This window comes from Mus caroli, chromosome 10 (genome assembly GCF_900094665.2).
Source record: "Mus caroli chromosome 10, CAROLI_EIJ_v1.1, whole genome shotgun sequence".
NCBI classification, from domain to species: Eukaryota; Metazoa; Chordata; class Mammalia; order Rodentia; family Muridae; genus Mus; species Mus caroli.
In genome coordinates this window covers 71788097-71803241 of record NC_034579.1, presented here as the reverse complement: position 1 = coordinate 71803241, position 15145 = coordinate 71788097, and the positions used below count along the sequence as shown (strand labels likewise).

General features: G+C 49.0%; 3 protein-coding genes across 5 annotated transcripts in view; 2 read left to right on the top strand and 1 right to left on the bottom strand.

The window, feature by feature from the left end:
• Positions 1-15145, bottom strand: part of Tspear (thrombospondin type laminin G domain and EAR repeats) — a 190985-nt gene that overhangs the window by 128209 nt on the left and 47631 nt on the right. The window lies entirely within an intron of this gene.
• LOC110303467 (keratin-associated protein 10-12-like) lies at positions 3401-4213 on the top strand. 3 transcript variants are annotated; one of them, XM_021174563.1, is made up of 2 exons: positions 3401-3551; positions 3672-4213. In XM_021174563.1, the coding sequence occupies exons 1-2, from the start codon at positions 3401-3403 to the stop codon at positions 4211-4213; spliced, it is 693 nt and encodes a 230-aa protein (XP_021030222.1). The 3 variants fall into 3 exon arrangements, with proteins under 3 accessions (XP_021030222.1, XP_021030221.1, XP_021030220.1); XM_021174562.1 differs by having other exon boundaries at positions 3401-3574; positions 3638-4213; XM_021174561.1 differs by having other exon boundaries at positions 3401-4213.
• LOC110303482 (keratin-associated protein 12-1-like) lies at positions 10508-10822 on the top strand. Its single transcript, XM_021174588.1, has one exon. It carries the CDS (start codon positions 10508-10510, stop codon positions 10820-10822), a length of 315 nt encoding a protein of 104 aa, XP_021030247.1.

Genomic DNA, 15145 nt, shown 5'->3' with positions numbered 1-15145 from the left:
AACTAACCAGTACCCCGGAGCTCTTGTCTCTAGCTGCATATGTATCAAAAGATGGCCTAGTCGGCCATCACTGGAAAGAGGCCCATTGGACATGCAAACTTTATATGTCCCAGTACAGGGGAGTGCCAGGGCCAAAATGTGGGAGTGGGTGGGTAGGGGAGTGGGTGGGTAGGGTATGGGGGACTTTTGGGATAGCATTGGAAATGTAAATGAGGAAAATACCTAATTAAAAAAGGAAAAAAAAATAAAATAGTCTTAGTAGCAAAAATAAATAAATAAATAAATAAATAAAGTCTGCTGTTGTAGTAAATATTTAATTTCAAATTGGAGGTTTCTACACTGCATTAGATCATTCCGTTCTCAGACAAAAGACATAAAAATTTTATATTCATAATAAGACTTTAAGCTTTTAAAGCACTAGAGCTGAGAAGATATCTACCCTCTAAGCTATTTTTGCCTACTTTTCTATCAATAACCCTGGGATATAATTTATCATGTTCTGTCCGGGCTGCTCTTACTCCAATTGGCCAGCCCTCATGGCCATGTTTTCATGACTCATCTACCCCACGGCATCTTCTCCATTCTTCACCTTCTCTCTCCCTTCCCATGGTCCTGCCTCAGACCCAAACCTGGGAACCAAAACCTCACCTACCTCTCCTCTACCCAGCTATAGACTATCAGCATTTTTTGTGTCCTCTCCCCAGCCTTGAGTGGGATGAATCAGACCTTGTTTTGTCACAGTTGGCTAGCCCACCTAGGGTGGAGTCTTCTGACCTAGGTAAAGTCTATTGTCCTGCCATATCTGCAGCTTTCTGCAAGAAGCCACTACCTCCTGAGCAGCTGAGCTTTTCTTCCCAATGAGAGCCTGACAAGGTGGGGGATGGGTTTCCCCCTTTTAGAAATTCAGACTCAAGAATTAAAGTTGAGCCTTGATCTGAGAACCTTGTCTTGGCTCCATTATTTCTCTTGCTGTCCCTCCCATCCACCCCCAGCTTTCCTTTCTGGAGCCCAGTGACCCGTGGCCTCTCGTGGCCGCTTGTGGCTACATCTTTTTATAGTTTTAAATTACAGAGCAAGGTCACATAGCATCACTTGGTGTACATGAGGATCTTCTCATCTCCGAGGCAACCAGATCTTGGGGGCCGGTATTATTATGATGATACATAGCAACAGACCAAACCTCAAGCCGGCCTCATTTATTTCTGCAATTTTTCATTTTGCAGTTTTCCAGCTCTGGAAAGTGAAATCAATAGATGAGGGAGGTTGTGAACTAAGAGCAGGATGCTCTCCTAGAGAATGAAGACAGGGAAGGAGAAAGGGAGAGGGAAGGTAGGGGAGAGGGAAGGTAGACACCCAGAGTTCTTAGAAAGTAAAGCAGAAGCCCGCAGGTGAGGGTGCTTGCCAATAGGCTGCAGGATGGGTGTAGTGTGGTGAGGCTGAAGGGGAGATGTGCAGGGGACTGGTTGGGGGGTGGTGCAGAAGTGCAGGGGGGCTAAGACACAGATCAGGAAAGCTGGAAACCAGGGTAGGGAAGGCATGAGCCAACATCAGGAGCCAGGGAGGATGGAGTCCTGGGAATGAACAGGAGACTCAGACTAAGATGAAAAGCTGAAAAGATTTGTGAGACCAGAGCTGAAGAAACAAACCATCAAGACGCTGGGAATTGGAAGTGGGGGTGGGGAGTAGGATTGACCACAGAAGACATACAAGGTTCTAGAAAGAAATGAGTTCACCAGAAGACGCATCCACTCATAAGCCCAGGGTGGTGACACACTTCTGGGATATGGAGGCAAGAGGATCAAGAGTTCAGGGAAAACCTTGGCTTACATAGTGAGGCTATCCTGGACTATAGGAGCTACTGTCTCCAAAAGAAAAAAGAGGAATTTTAAAAAATGCAGGTATATCCCTGCTGCTCCCAGCAACCTGAGAGAACACCCAGCCATACCACACAAGGGAAGCCAGCCCTCTCTGCACAGCTAGCTACAGGATACACAGATCTGTCATGGTGGCTTTAGAGACTGATCCAGACAGGAAATGGCAGATGAGTCTCATTGAGGCCACACTGGGAGTGGAGTACCTGGTGTGTCCATAGGATCTTAATTTTCATAGAGAGTTAAGATGACTCTCTAGAGGCAGAATGTGTCTGGAAATAAAACCAAGACAATCTCACAAGGAAGGGTATGAAAAGATAAAACTGAGGAAAACAAGGGATAGAGACACGCTGAAGGCTTACACCATGTCTAGAGCTTGGGAGGAAAAGCCATGGAAGGAGAAATGGTTTTTAAGGTAATCCTGAGAAGAGAGGTCATACTGAAAGAATTCATAGTCAACAAAGCAACACCTAGCTCAGACACAGGCATTCTAGAACAAGCCCAGCATTCAGGAAGGAAACAACAGACAGAGGTTGAAAGGCAGGAGGCGAACTGGAGAAACTCCGCTTGCCTCTGCTCAGTAACATGGGCACCAGAATAAGTATTGCCACCTGTGTCTTGAGGGACATTGGTTCAAGACCTAGAATTTTTGCTTGCTTGTTTGTTTTTTGAGATAGGGTTTCTCTGTGTGGCCCTGGCCGTCCTGGAGCTTGCTCTGTAGATCAGGCTGGCCTCGAACTCAGAGATCCTCCTGCCTCTGCCTCCCCAGTGCTGGGATTAAAGGTGTGAGCCACCACCTGGGTACAAACCCAGAATTCTAAACCCAGCCAGACTATCCTATCATGGCGGGGTGGGGTCAGGGGTAGGTAGACCAGGAGCTTCTGAATTGTGACCATTGCAGGTGTGGAATCTCTGGCCGTGGAACGACAGAAAGATAACAATAGAAAAAGCTCAGAGTCTCACTGGAAATGCTGAGTATCTCAGGAGAAATCAGGCACCATAGAAGATGCCAAACTCCACGACAAAGCACAGGTGGTTCGGGGAGCACACACAGCTTCCTACCAGCAAGCCTCTGTGTACCTTGTGCCGTGTAAGACTTGGCATCTCGCTAGCATTTGGAGAGGGACAGACGACCTGCCCATACGCCTCTGAATGAGTTGTACTATGGAAGGCATGTGTTTTCCATTTTTCTTGTTTTAAACAGCAATAAAAATTAACGACAACAGGTCCCCATCACTCAAACACAGGATAACAAATACCTGTTTCCATGAAGCCCTGCTCACCTCTAAAACCTCACAGGGGGAAGTGGCCTCAAGTGTTTTCCAGGCCTTCTGCACAGTCAAAACAAACACAATCACAGGTTAGGCTTGCTCACTGCACTAATAAGGGGGGCTCCAGCAAGCAGGAAGGAAAGCCCGAGAAGATTCTCACCAGGACAACACAAGCTCAGGGAGGTATAAAAGCTAACAGCCAGCACCTCACACTCACACAAGCTCACACACTCACAGCTCCTACCACACCTGCCTGCCATGGCCACCTCCACCATGTCTGTCTGCTCCAGTGACCTGAGCTACGACAGCCGGGTCTGCCTGCCCGGCTCCTGTGATTCTTGTACTGACTCCTCCTGGCAGGTAGACGACTGCCCAGAGAGCTGCTGTGAGCCCTGCTGCTGTGCCCCCAGCTGCTGCCAGTCCAGCTGCTGTGTCCCTAGCTGCTGCCAGCCAAGCTGCTGCCAGTCCAGCTGCTGTGCCCCCAGCTGCTGCCAGTCAAGCTGCTGTGTCCCCAGCTGCTGTGCCCCAGCCCCCTGCCTGACCCTCATCTGCACCCCAGTGAGCTGTGTGTCCAGCCCCTGCTGCCAATCTTCCTGCTGCACACCTTCATGCTGCCAGCAGTCTAGCTGCCAGTCAGCTTGCTGCACCTGCTCCCCATGCCAGCCATCCTGCTGTGTGACCCTTTGCTGCAAGCCTGTCTGCTGCACACCCATCTGCTCTGGACCATGCTGCCAGCAGTCTAGCTGCCAATCCTCATGCTGTCAAGCCCCCTGCTGTGTGCCTGTCTGCTGCAAGCCTGTCTGCTGCACACCCATCTGCTCTGGCTCCTCCTCCTGCTGCCAGCCCTCCTGCTGTGCTCCTGTCTGCTGCAAGCCTGTGTGCTGCAAGCCCTGCTCCAGCCTGTCCCTGCTGTGTCGCCCTGTGTGCAGACCTGCCTGCTGTGTGCCCACCTCCTCTTGCTGTGCCTCCTCCTGCCAGCCCAGCTGCCGCGGCCCAACCTCCAGTGTGTCCCTGCTGTGCCGCCCTGCCTGCTCCAGACAGGCCTGCTGTGGCCAGAAGTCCAGCTGCTGACAGACTGGATCTCTCAGCCTCTGCAGGCTACATCTTTGTTTCTAAGCAATTCTCCACTCTAAGGAGCCCCTGGAAGATGCCTGGGGCCACCAGAGTTGTCTCACTATGGATTGGGGGCTACACAGCTGCTGCCTGATGGGGTTTGAAGGTGCCACCCAGCCCCTCCCCCTACAGATTCCTCTGTGACACAGATAGCACCCCCTTCTCGTGACCATGCATCCACACCAGATGTGACAGGTCCACTGCTGTGTTCAATAAAGTGTTCGTGTCAGTAGCTGTGAGCTGTGTGCATTTTCTGGAGCCTTCTGTGTCTTCCCACCCTGTCCACCCTAGCCCTAGTTGCCTTGCCCCAGAAAGCCAGACACAAAAAGATTCCCTGATGCCAAGTCAGCACACTGGGACAAAACCTAAGTCATCGATGTCTGTCTGAGAGTCAGCATGGTTGCAGACTGAGAATCCTGAAAACACAAGCTGGGGTGGGGTGGGGTGGGGTAGGAGTGGGGGTGCGGGAGATGCAGGGGCTTCCATGTCAGGAGGCCAGGAAAGAGGTTTCCATCCAGCATGCCTCAGATCACCAGAGTGTGAGGATTACTCCCTACTGTGACAACACTGTTCTCCCCCACCTCAAGAGTTTTAAAGCCTGGCTGAGGAGGATCAAGGGACGCAGGGCCCCCAAAGGTGATGATGCAGAGGACAAGACTGGGTTGCCAGTGGACCACCAATACTAGCGAGTCAAAGGAGCGCCATTAGACCAGCCAGGAAAGCTGGTGTTCTTAGCTCTCAGCTGAGACTGACTGAATGAGGTGGAGCCAGAAGACAGTGGAGCAGGACCCATGGATAGATGGGAGCAGAGACACCTCCATGGGACTGACAAGGTCTATCCTACCCCCAACTGAATGCCCCATGGGAAGAGTTGAGCAGAACCCCAAGTAGAGAATTGCTGAACACAGTAGGAAGATTTGAAGGTGTGCTGTTCCTGCTTTGCAGGGATTATTCACACCCTGCATCCATCACTGGGTTATTCAAATATTCAGAAGAGAATGGTCATCCCCTGTGGACAGGGAGGAAGGTCTCCCAGCTGCACTATTCAGCTTTCTGGTGCATGGCAAAGCCCCTGAGAGAAACAGTGTAGCCAGAGGGCCCTTTGGCCTGAGCTCGAGGTTTCTACTATGATCTGTCACTGCGATCTGTCATTGCTTCAGGGTGTGTGGCAGGGCACACAAGACTGTATGGCAAGTGAGAGAGGAAGGGGACAGGGTCCATAGGCTAGCTCCAACCTTGGTCCCTCCTCACCCTGTGGGGCAATGAGCTATGCACACACAGCCTGGTCTCCAGTTGAGCTGAGGTCTTGAACCCTGTGGTACCCGTGGGTGGTAATTTCCACCTACATGGGACAGAAGGCATTCCCTCATGTCTGCTGGACCCCTGGCTCCTGTCAAAGTTACCGCCCCCACAGCCCCCACAGCACCAACAGGAGAAGCAGGTGGATAACAGTCATGTAGACTATGCCCCAAGCCTTCAGGCTAGACTCCTCCCCACAGTTACCTAGCAACAGCAAGATAACAATCCCACTATAAGAGGGGATGTTTGGCCCCTCCTCACTCTCTAAGCTTTTTACCTCACTCTCTTAAGCTTTCACCTTTCTTACTCTCTATCTCCTTTTCTTTCTTTCCCTTCCCCCTTCTCTCCTCTTGGCCATGGCTGCTCTCTCTCTCTCTCTCTCTCTCTCTCATCTTTTCTCTTTCCCCCTGCCTTTCTACAATAAAGCTCTAAAACCATAGATTGTCTCTGTTCGTCAAGGCCTGAACTAAAGACACTCGCCTGCGTGGGAACCACCCAGTGCCCCCTCTCTCCCCCTGCCCCCCTTCCCTTATCTCTGGAGCCTAGTGCCACCCTGGGGGCCCCTATTCTGTTCTCAGCTCCTCTGCCGTATCCAGCATGGGATGTAGGAGACTGAGAACCTGGTACTGGGGGCTGCCCCTTGTCCACCCCCCGCCATCCCCCCACCCCCCGCCATGTGGGGTCAGTGGCTTCATATAGCCAGATGCCCACCTGGGGTTGCATGGAAAGCGTCTGGCAGTCCTCCTGCGTTTGCCTGCCTAGAGCACAGGAACTCTGGCCGGATGCGGGCTCTCTCCCTCCCCGCTCTGCCCCTCTCTCACTTTCTCTCTCATTACTGTCTGGAGGTAAATAGCTTTGTCCTCTATCATGATACTGTCCCCACCACTAGTCCCAAATTGGCTGAGCCAAAAAATACGAACCAAAACCTTTGCAACCATGAACTAAAATAAATCTTTTCTCCAGGAAGTTGATTCTGTCTTTACTCATGGAAGAAGGGAAGGAGAACTGAGAAAAGGGAACCACTTTATGTTGTACATTCACAAGGCTACCGTCCAAACCTTAGCATTAAGGGTGGCCTGTGAGTCTGCTGTCATCATCACTGCACTGGGGACATTTGGCACTTACAAAGTCATTCTCTATGGCCAGAAGAGTGTCCCTAGGGTGTCAGGTAGGTGTCTGTGGGGTGAGAGAGTGGCATGGAGTTTCATTGTTGGGCTCTACTGGGCAGGAGCTCCCCCAAGGAGATGACAGCACAGGCCAGGGAGCTTCCAGCAGGATGTTGGATGAGCAGGACCCCAGGGAGGGCATTACCCCACTATTCACATGAATATAACACACAGAGAGTCTATCATGGAAATTCCTGGTGAGTGTGATGGTTTGGATATGCTTAGCCCAGGGAGTGGCACAATTAGGAATAAGTGTGTCATTGTGGGCCTGGGCTTTAAGACCATGATCCTAGCTGGGCAGTGGTGGTGCACGCCTTTAATCCCAGCACTTGGGAGGCAGAGGCAGGCAGATTTCTGAGTTTGAGGCCAGCCTGGTCTACAGAGTGAGTTCCAGGACAGCCAGAGCTANACAGAGAAACNCTGTCTCAAAACAAAACAAAACAAAACAAAACAAAACAAAACAAAACACCCTGATCCTAGCTCCCTGGAAACCAGTCTTCTCCTGTTTGTCTTTGGAATAAGATGTAGAACTCTTAGCTCCTCCTGCACCATGCCTGCCTGATTGCTGCCATGCTCCCACCTTGATGATAATGGACTAAACCTCTCTGAACCTGTAAGCCAGCCCCAATTAAATGTTGTCCTTATAAAAGTTGCCTTGGTCATGGTGTCTGTTCACAGCAGTAAGACAGTGAGCATCTGCCACAGGTGAGCTACACTGGTTCTGCCCTGTTCATTCACCTTCTTGTTCCCCAAACTTCCTGGTTCCCAGCATACCAATAGACTGCTCCCTGATACCAGCAGCATCAGATCTGGGGCCTGGCAGCTGCTCCCTCCCCTTACAACCCCAACACCGCACAGCCTTAGAAGACACAGCTCTCAAATACTCGACCTTGGATTTCAGCCTCAACAAGAAACAGTGGCTTTCTGCTGTTCTAAATAACACCTATCTCACCCCTCACCTTCCCTGTCTTCCTACCTACCCCAGGATGAGCTAGCAATGACCAGAGGCCAGGAACACCAGGCCAAGGTAGACAAGTGTGTTCTAAACTACAGAAGGACCAAGGGCTTGGTGGCTTCCAGCATTGCAGACTTCCAACAGCACGGCTTGAGGAGGCCACACACTTGCATAGGATCTCCCTAGCTAAGCCCAGGCTTGGCAAGGTCTTAGACGGATGCTCCAGGGAAGAGTGGTTCTGAGGTCTCTTCAGCTTCAACTCCCACTTATCCCTGCTCTGCAGAGCCAGTCCCTCAGTGCCCTGCCACCCTCCTGCTTCCCTCAGATGCTAGCCTGTGGTGACACTGGGTTCTTGCAAACCCCATGATACAGCCCCCTCTCTGAAGTCCCTTTGGCCTGTGAGAACACAAGCATAGGTTCTAGGAGCAGGGGCTGTCATTCAGTCCTGAATGAAGGCTGTTTTCATTCATCTTTACAAAGAGGAGGAGGGATAGGAGTGTTGGAGGTTCAAATTAAATTCTTGGGCTGAAGGCATTTTAGGATTCCAGCTTGTTGCTAAGCAGAGACCAATAATTACCTTCAGGGACCCAAGATGCTAACAAATGCCTCCCCCTCCTACCCCCACTCATCTACCCCTCCCCCGCCATCTCCACACTTCACCAAAGCAGCCACAGGAACAAAGTAGAAAAAATGAGAGCCACTGGGGTACAACAGCCCAGTGTAAGGCAGAGCCTCTGATAGAGGTGACACTCAATGGTGATCACCCTGCTGCTGACCTGAGCCCTGAGTCATCTGAGTCATCTTTTAAGGTTCTAGCGACAGTCCTGAGCAGCATGGAAGGCTAAAGTGAAGCAGTACACAGACATAGGATGCCTCCTACTGATGCTCATTATGTTTTTTGCTGCTAGAAGCCAAGGGCTGAAGGATGTGGAGTCTGCCTCACTTGCTGCTCTAGTAGCCTAGTGGCTTTGTTACAGAGTAGGCAGGCAGTGCCCTCAGGTTTAGGAGGTCTACACGGAGCCACAAGGGACAGCCTGGTGGGAAGGCAGTTATGTGGCTGTTCCCATCTCTCAGCCAGAATGGCTACAGAGGTCACAGGTCACAGTAGCAAGCTAAAGGGCTGGAGGAGCCTACATAGCAGAATGGGTATGGCAGGCTCCAGGAACACACAGTGGGCCTACAGTTCACAGGCATACAGAAAGGCTGCCTGATGGGGTGTCTTAGTTAGGGCTTCTATCACTGAAACCACCATGACCAAAAAGCAAGTTGGGGAGGAAAGGGTTTACTTGGCTGAGATTTCTGTAGTGCTGTTCATCTTCAAAGGAAGTCAGGACAGGAACTCAAATGGGGCAGGATCCTAGAGGCAGGAGCTGATGGAGGGATAGTGTTTACTTGTTTGTTTCCCTGGCTTGCTCAGTCTGAATGTGTATAGAACTCAGGACCACCTGCTCAAGGATGAAACCACCCATAATAGGCTAGACCCTCCCCCATCAATCACTAATTAAGAAAATGTCCTACAGCTGAAACTTATGAAGGTATCTTCTCAATTGAGGTTCCCTCCTTTCAGATGACTCTAGTTTGTGTCAAGTTGACATTAAGATGAACCAGCACACAGGGGCTAGGCATACAGAAGGCCTCGAAAGAAGGGAGCATACTGCATAAAAACCTGCATAGGGGGGCCTAGGCGGCAGCAACAGCTTCCATAGCCCTGGGGTTGGCAACAGTTGTAGGGATCCAGTACCAGGAACCAGGGCAGGAAGTCACCCATTTACACTGCTGTAAAGCTTTCTGGCTTTCTGCAGCCACACAGTTGTATTTACTGAAGGAACAAAGGAATCCCTGGGGCAGTCACTACACAATAGACTTGTTATTTTGTTATACATTGTTATACATTATCATGCATTGTTATACATTGTTAGTGTAGTGGCTAGTATATTCAGTAGATAAAATCTAGAATCATGACAAGCCTTTAGGAATGCCTGCTTGGGGTTGTCTCAATTGCATTAATTAAGGAGAGATGAGAAGTCCACAGTTGGAGGTGCCATTCCCTGGGTAATATATAAGTGGAAAAAGTGGCTGGGCCGCCACAGCATTCATCCTCTCTGCTTTCTCAAACTGGCTGCTTCAAGCTCCTGCTCACATGATTTCCCCACCTTGGTGAATTGTACCTTGCACTGTAAGCCAAAATAAATCCTTCCTTCTTTAAATTGTGTTAGTCAAGTGCTTTATCACAACCGAAGAGAAACTATAGCAGCTAGCTAATTTTATGTTAAGGGGTGACAGCAAATGTTTTGAACTCAACAACTGGCAACACATATGCACACAGGCATGTTGTTGCCAATAAAACTTTATTTACAAATATAGAAAGTATGACAAACTTAGGCCTGAGTTCCTAGTTTCCCAATCTCTGTGTTAAAGTTTTGCATTTTACAATGGAGAGTCAAAATAAATAATAATGATGAAATACAGTGTCACTTCAAGGCCTTCATTGATAGAACAAGATGAGAAAGAACAGGATCCCACACTCAATCCAGCCAATGTCCCTATGGGCTTAATGATGGCCCAAGAAACAACAGTATAAAATACATGTAAGTCAAACCAGTATATCCTGTTTATGTTAAGTTGGCTTCAAGCCAAAATTGTTTATGGAGACCATAACTCAGGAAGACGAATCACAGAATGACAAATCACTGAGGAGCAAGTAATAGAAACAACACAAGGAAGGCCAGCTGCATTCTGGGTAGTTAGAACATAGGGCTGGGTATAAAAGCCACACCAGAAAAGCATGCCAGACATTCCCATCTTCCTCCAGACCAGCCAGGATCTGCCACCATGTGCCACACTAGTTGTTCCTCAGGCTGCCAGCCAGCTTGCTGTGTGTCTAGCCCCTGCCAGCCAGCCTGTGTGCCCTTGAGCTGCAGGCCTGCCATATGTGTTCCTGTGAGATGCCAGGTGACCTGCTGTGTACCTGTGAGCTGCAGGCCCACTGTATGCATGGCCCCCTCTTGCCAGTCCTCTGTGTGTGTGCCTGTGAGCTGCCGGCCAGTCTGTGTGACCTCCTCTTGCCAGTCATCCGGATGCTGCCAGCCCTCCTGCCCCACCCTGGTCTGCAGGCCTGTCACCTGTAGTACCCCCTCCTGCTGCTGACCAGTGTCTCCAAACCAGCTGCTGTCTGATGGGACTTATCTGTCCCCTCCCGACACCTGTCCTCTTTGAAGCAGGTGGGAAGCATGTCCAACCCACTCTGGAATGATGGAGAGCCAGTGTAGAATAATCCAGTTTCTCACTGCCCCTGTCCAACTCCCAGGGATGTCCTGACTCACGTTCTCTCTCTCTCTCTCTCTCTCTCTCTCTCTCTCTCTCTCTCTNCTCTCTCTCTCTCTCTCTCTCTCTCTCTCTCTCTCTCTCTCTCTCTCTCTCTCTCTCTCCTCTTTGAGCCAAATAAATTGCTTTCCATACAGCTTGTGCTCTTTTTATAACACATTTTCTTCAAGATGGAGATTGAGACAAGTTCTCACTCTGCAGCCTAGACTAGAGTTCACTATGTATACTGGGCTGACCTTGAACTCACATTTGCCTGCCTCTGTCACCCAAGTGCCTATATACTTTTTTTAAAATAAAAGAATAACTTTTATTTTATGTTTATCAGTGTTCTGCTTACATGTATGTCTGTGTACCACATAAACCCAGTAGAGGGTGCCTGATTTCTTGTAATTGGAGTTACAGAGGTTGTAAGCCACCATGTGGGTGCTGGGAATCTGGACCAGGTCCTCTGAAAGAGCAACTAGGTCTCAACAGAGCAACTGTTGAGTCATCTTTCTAATCCCTCCATATACTTTTGACTGTTCTTTCCTTGAAGATTCCTAACTATATTCAGGACAGCAGCCACTCCTCAGAGAGCCCTTTTCTCTGCTGCACTGAGGAGGCGTGACCTTGGTATGAGGAGTGGGCTGAAGCAGCTATCTCACTTCCTGAGACTTACAATGGAAAAACAGAAGAAAATTGAGTCATCCTGTGGGTTGGGGTGGAAAACAGGCCTGGACCCCAAAGCCCATGAAGTACCTTAAAGTATAGCCACAACAGGCAAGAACAAGAGAACTAGTTCTACCTCAAACTCACAACAGCACCAAAGAACCAAGAGACTTTGCTGGCCCAGCATGAGCAAAAGGTGTGGAAAAGTCCATTAGTTATGAAACCCAGAGGGCCTCACTGGAATCCCAGTGAGCCCATCAGCCTCCCCAGGAAGATGAGAATCAAGAACGGAGTGAGTGACCAGGTATCTGGTGCAGGACACCTGGAAACCGGTGTGGGGTAACACCACTGAGCTTCCCAGCACCCAAGCCCAAGCCACTGGGAAGAGAATCACAGAAATCTGAAATTTTTGTTACAAAGAAGATAAACATTGTAATAGCCACCCACACAGGGAGGACTGACGAAATCTGCTGAGATGAGAGTCTCTCTGTTGTTTTCACAGCAGTTCAATCCAATCAGAGTGTGAGGGGTCCAAAAGAAAGCAAGGAAAACCCCAATCATCCCAACCCATTGTCAGAAAAACAGAGCAAAGCAAAAACCAGATTCAAAACCGACACAGGCGTGTAACTCTAAAATATCTCGCATCAGTGTGTTAAAATGTTACTTGTGCGTGAACAGATGAGGACTTGAAACTAAGAGTCAAATAAATACAATCAAAGCCAAGAAAGATGAACTCCTTCATAAATTCAAGGATATACTTGATGTAGCCAAAGGTGGGGTCACTGGATGGGAAGACAGGTCAGATAGAAGTAGTCAACATGTACATACAAAGAGAAACATAGTCAGGGCAGAAGGAGACAAAGACAAAATGCCAAGGCACTCTGGGAAGCTGGATCATCATTTGTGGATGGAGGTGTGTAATTAGCGTGCCCAGAAGGAGCAAGAACATTCTAAGCGACGCTTATGTCTCACTTTAGCTCTCTGGCCTGTGGAAACAAGATGCCCAAGGAAACTGGAATTCCCTGGGAGTCTCTAGTTAGAAAATAAATGGCTAAAGCCTGGGGCCAGACAGTCGGGAACTTGTCTCCCAAGAAGGGAGCTCATAGGAACAACCTATCATACCATCTTCTAAGTCAGGCTGGAGCTGGGATAATGATAGTGTGCCACTATAGGCAAGACCACTTTGATCAGAACTGCTTAATTATGTATACCACTTGTCTTCTATCTAAACCGTACTGGGTCATATCAGGACCCGGAAGATGGACTGGGGAGAGGAAGCAGTATCTGGATCTCTTTGTCCTTCTTTCCAGTGTGGCCACATTGAATCAGTCTCCTTTTCCTGATTTCTATTATTAATTGTTTGTTTCATAGGTCCATGAGGATGGACAGCCACATCTGAATTATTGGGGCTACCAGGGCTCAGGCTCTGACCTTTAATAAGCCTGATAACAAGCAGTGTCACAGAGAGGAGAGGGGAGGAGAGGAGAGGGGAGGAGAGGAGAGGGGAGGAGAGGAAGAAGAAGAAGAAGAAGAAGAAGAAGAAGAAGAAGAAGAAGAAGAAGAAGAAGGAAAAGAGAGAGAGAGAAGAGGGGAGGGGAAGAGAGAAGAGGGAAGGGGAGGAGAGTGGAGTGGAGGGGAGGGGAGGGGAGACAGTCACACAGAGAGACAGTTCTAATAGTTCTAAGAGTATATCCCCTGGAAAGTCAGCCATGCTTCAGTGAATAACTACTTATCTACAAATATTTAGACAAAAATGATTTCTTTCCTGGGTACATTGGAAGGTGGGTGGATCTTGACAAAGTTGAGGGAAAGGGAGAATATGATCAAAATATTTGTAGGGAAATTTTAAAAGAACTTTAAAAATAAAGGAAAATATGATGAAGAGTTATGGAGGGAGACATCCAACGCCGAACTCTCTCTCTCTCTCTCTCTCTCTCTCTCTCTCTCTCTCTCTCTCTNGAGAGGAGAGGAGAGGAGAGGAGAGGAGAGGAGAGGAGAGGGGAAGAAGGGGAAGGAGGGGAAGAGGGGAGAGAGAAGAGGAGAGGAGATGGTGGGGAGGAAGAAGGGGGCACAAGAAGGGAAGAGAATAAAGGGACAGGAGGGGAAGGGGAGAGGGAGAAGAGGAAAGGAGCTAGGCAGAGAGGACCAAAGAGGAGACAAGGAACTGGACAGAAGAAAGAGACAAAGAAATAACTTCTAAGAAAGATTTCACAAAAATAAAAATTCATAAAACACAGAGAACCCCTTTAATGTGACTTTTCTTGGGTGATGTGAGTGTCTACCTGTCCTTAGGCAGAACCCTAATGACAAACCAAAGCAATTATCTTGCCCAGGCCAGCTTGGTGAAGCAGTGAGTTTTCTGAGGTTACCTGAGAAGCAGGAGCAACCAGTGGGCAACTACACTATGAAAGAGTCTCCCTCTTAGCAATAGTTAACTGCTTACACAGCCTAGGAGGAAGGCAGTCTCAAGAATCGTCCTGTGAGTCCTCCACTGTCCCAATCTTGTAAAGGTCTCATACAAGTAATTATAGCTGCTCTGGTCTCAAGATGGCAACTGCTGTGTCATCCTTAGAGGACGACATGCCACAACACCCCAAAGTAGGCTACATCTTCCTCAAAGGAAACCAAACCAAAACATGGCTAGACACACTTTGTTCAATATGTGACTGCCAAAACACAAAAGTGATGAGAAAGTCGTGGACACACAGATTAAACCACATGCTATGAACACAGAAACAAAGGCAAGGATCTCATCAGACATAGGATGGGAAACACACGCACTAACTCCTGAAGGAGAAGCCTGTAAAACTGAAGGTATCCTTCAAAATGACATGATAGAGCCTGACACGTCAATGTCAGCCGACACACACCATCAGAAAGGGTTTCAGGGCCAAGGATGCTACAAAGAGAGAAATGGAGCCACCTGAGGGAGCTGTAGAAAGGGTTCTGTGAAAGTTAAGAACACTCTGCAGAGGAGGGTGCTCACAGCAGTCAGGGGGTATGCTTGCCCCAAGAGGACGTGGACAGAGGGGGCAGCAGCAGGAGCAGGCATAAGCAGAACTTCTGGAATCATGTATAGCTCACAGGACATAGTCTGTGCTCTCAGCAACTCTCATTTCCTTCAGGAAAGAGAAGGGGCCTCTGCCAGAGACAGATACACCAAAGGAAACTCAACAGACATCTGTGAAGATGTCAAGAGGAAGATTTCAAGAGCCAAAAGAACACGGCTTCAGAAGTTGGCACCAGATGGGTCAAGTTAGAGCCCTAGACAAATACTGCAGGTAAGTGGAAGAGGCCACCTGATCTTCTCTATAAGAACAGAGATCATTGGCCCAGATCACACAAAGGCTCCAGCTGAAATCTTACAGCTCATTAGAAGGAATGAATGCTCATGAGATTCTGACCCAAGGCAGAAATTGAAATTAGAAAAAGATGGCATCAATATAAATTCAGGTGGAAAGGATTGTGCAGGATGTATAGGGGGCAGGCAGGATGGCT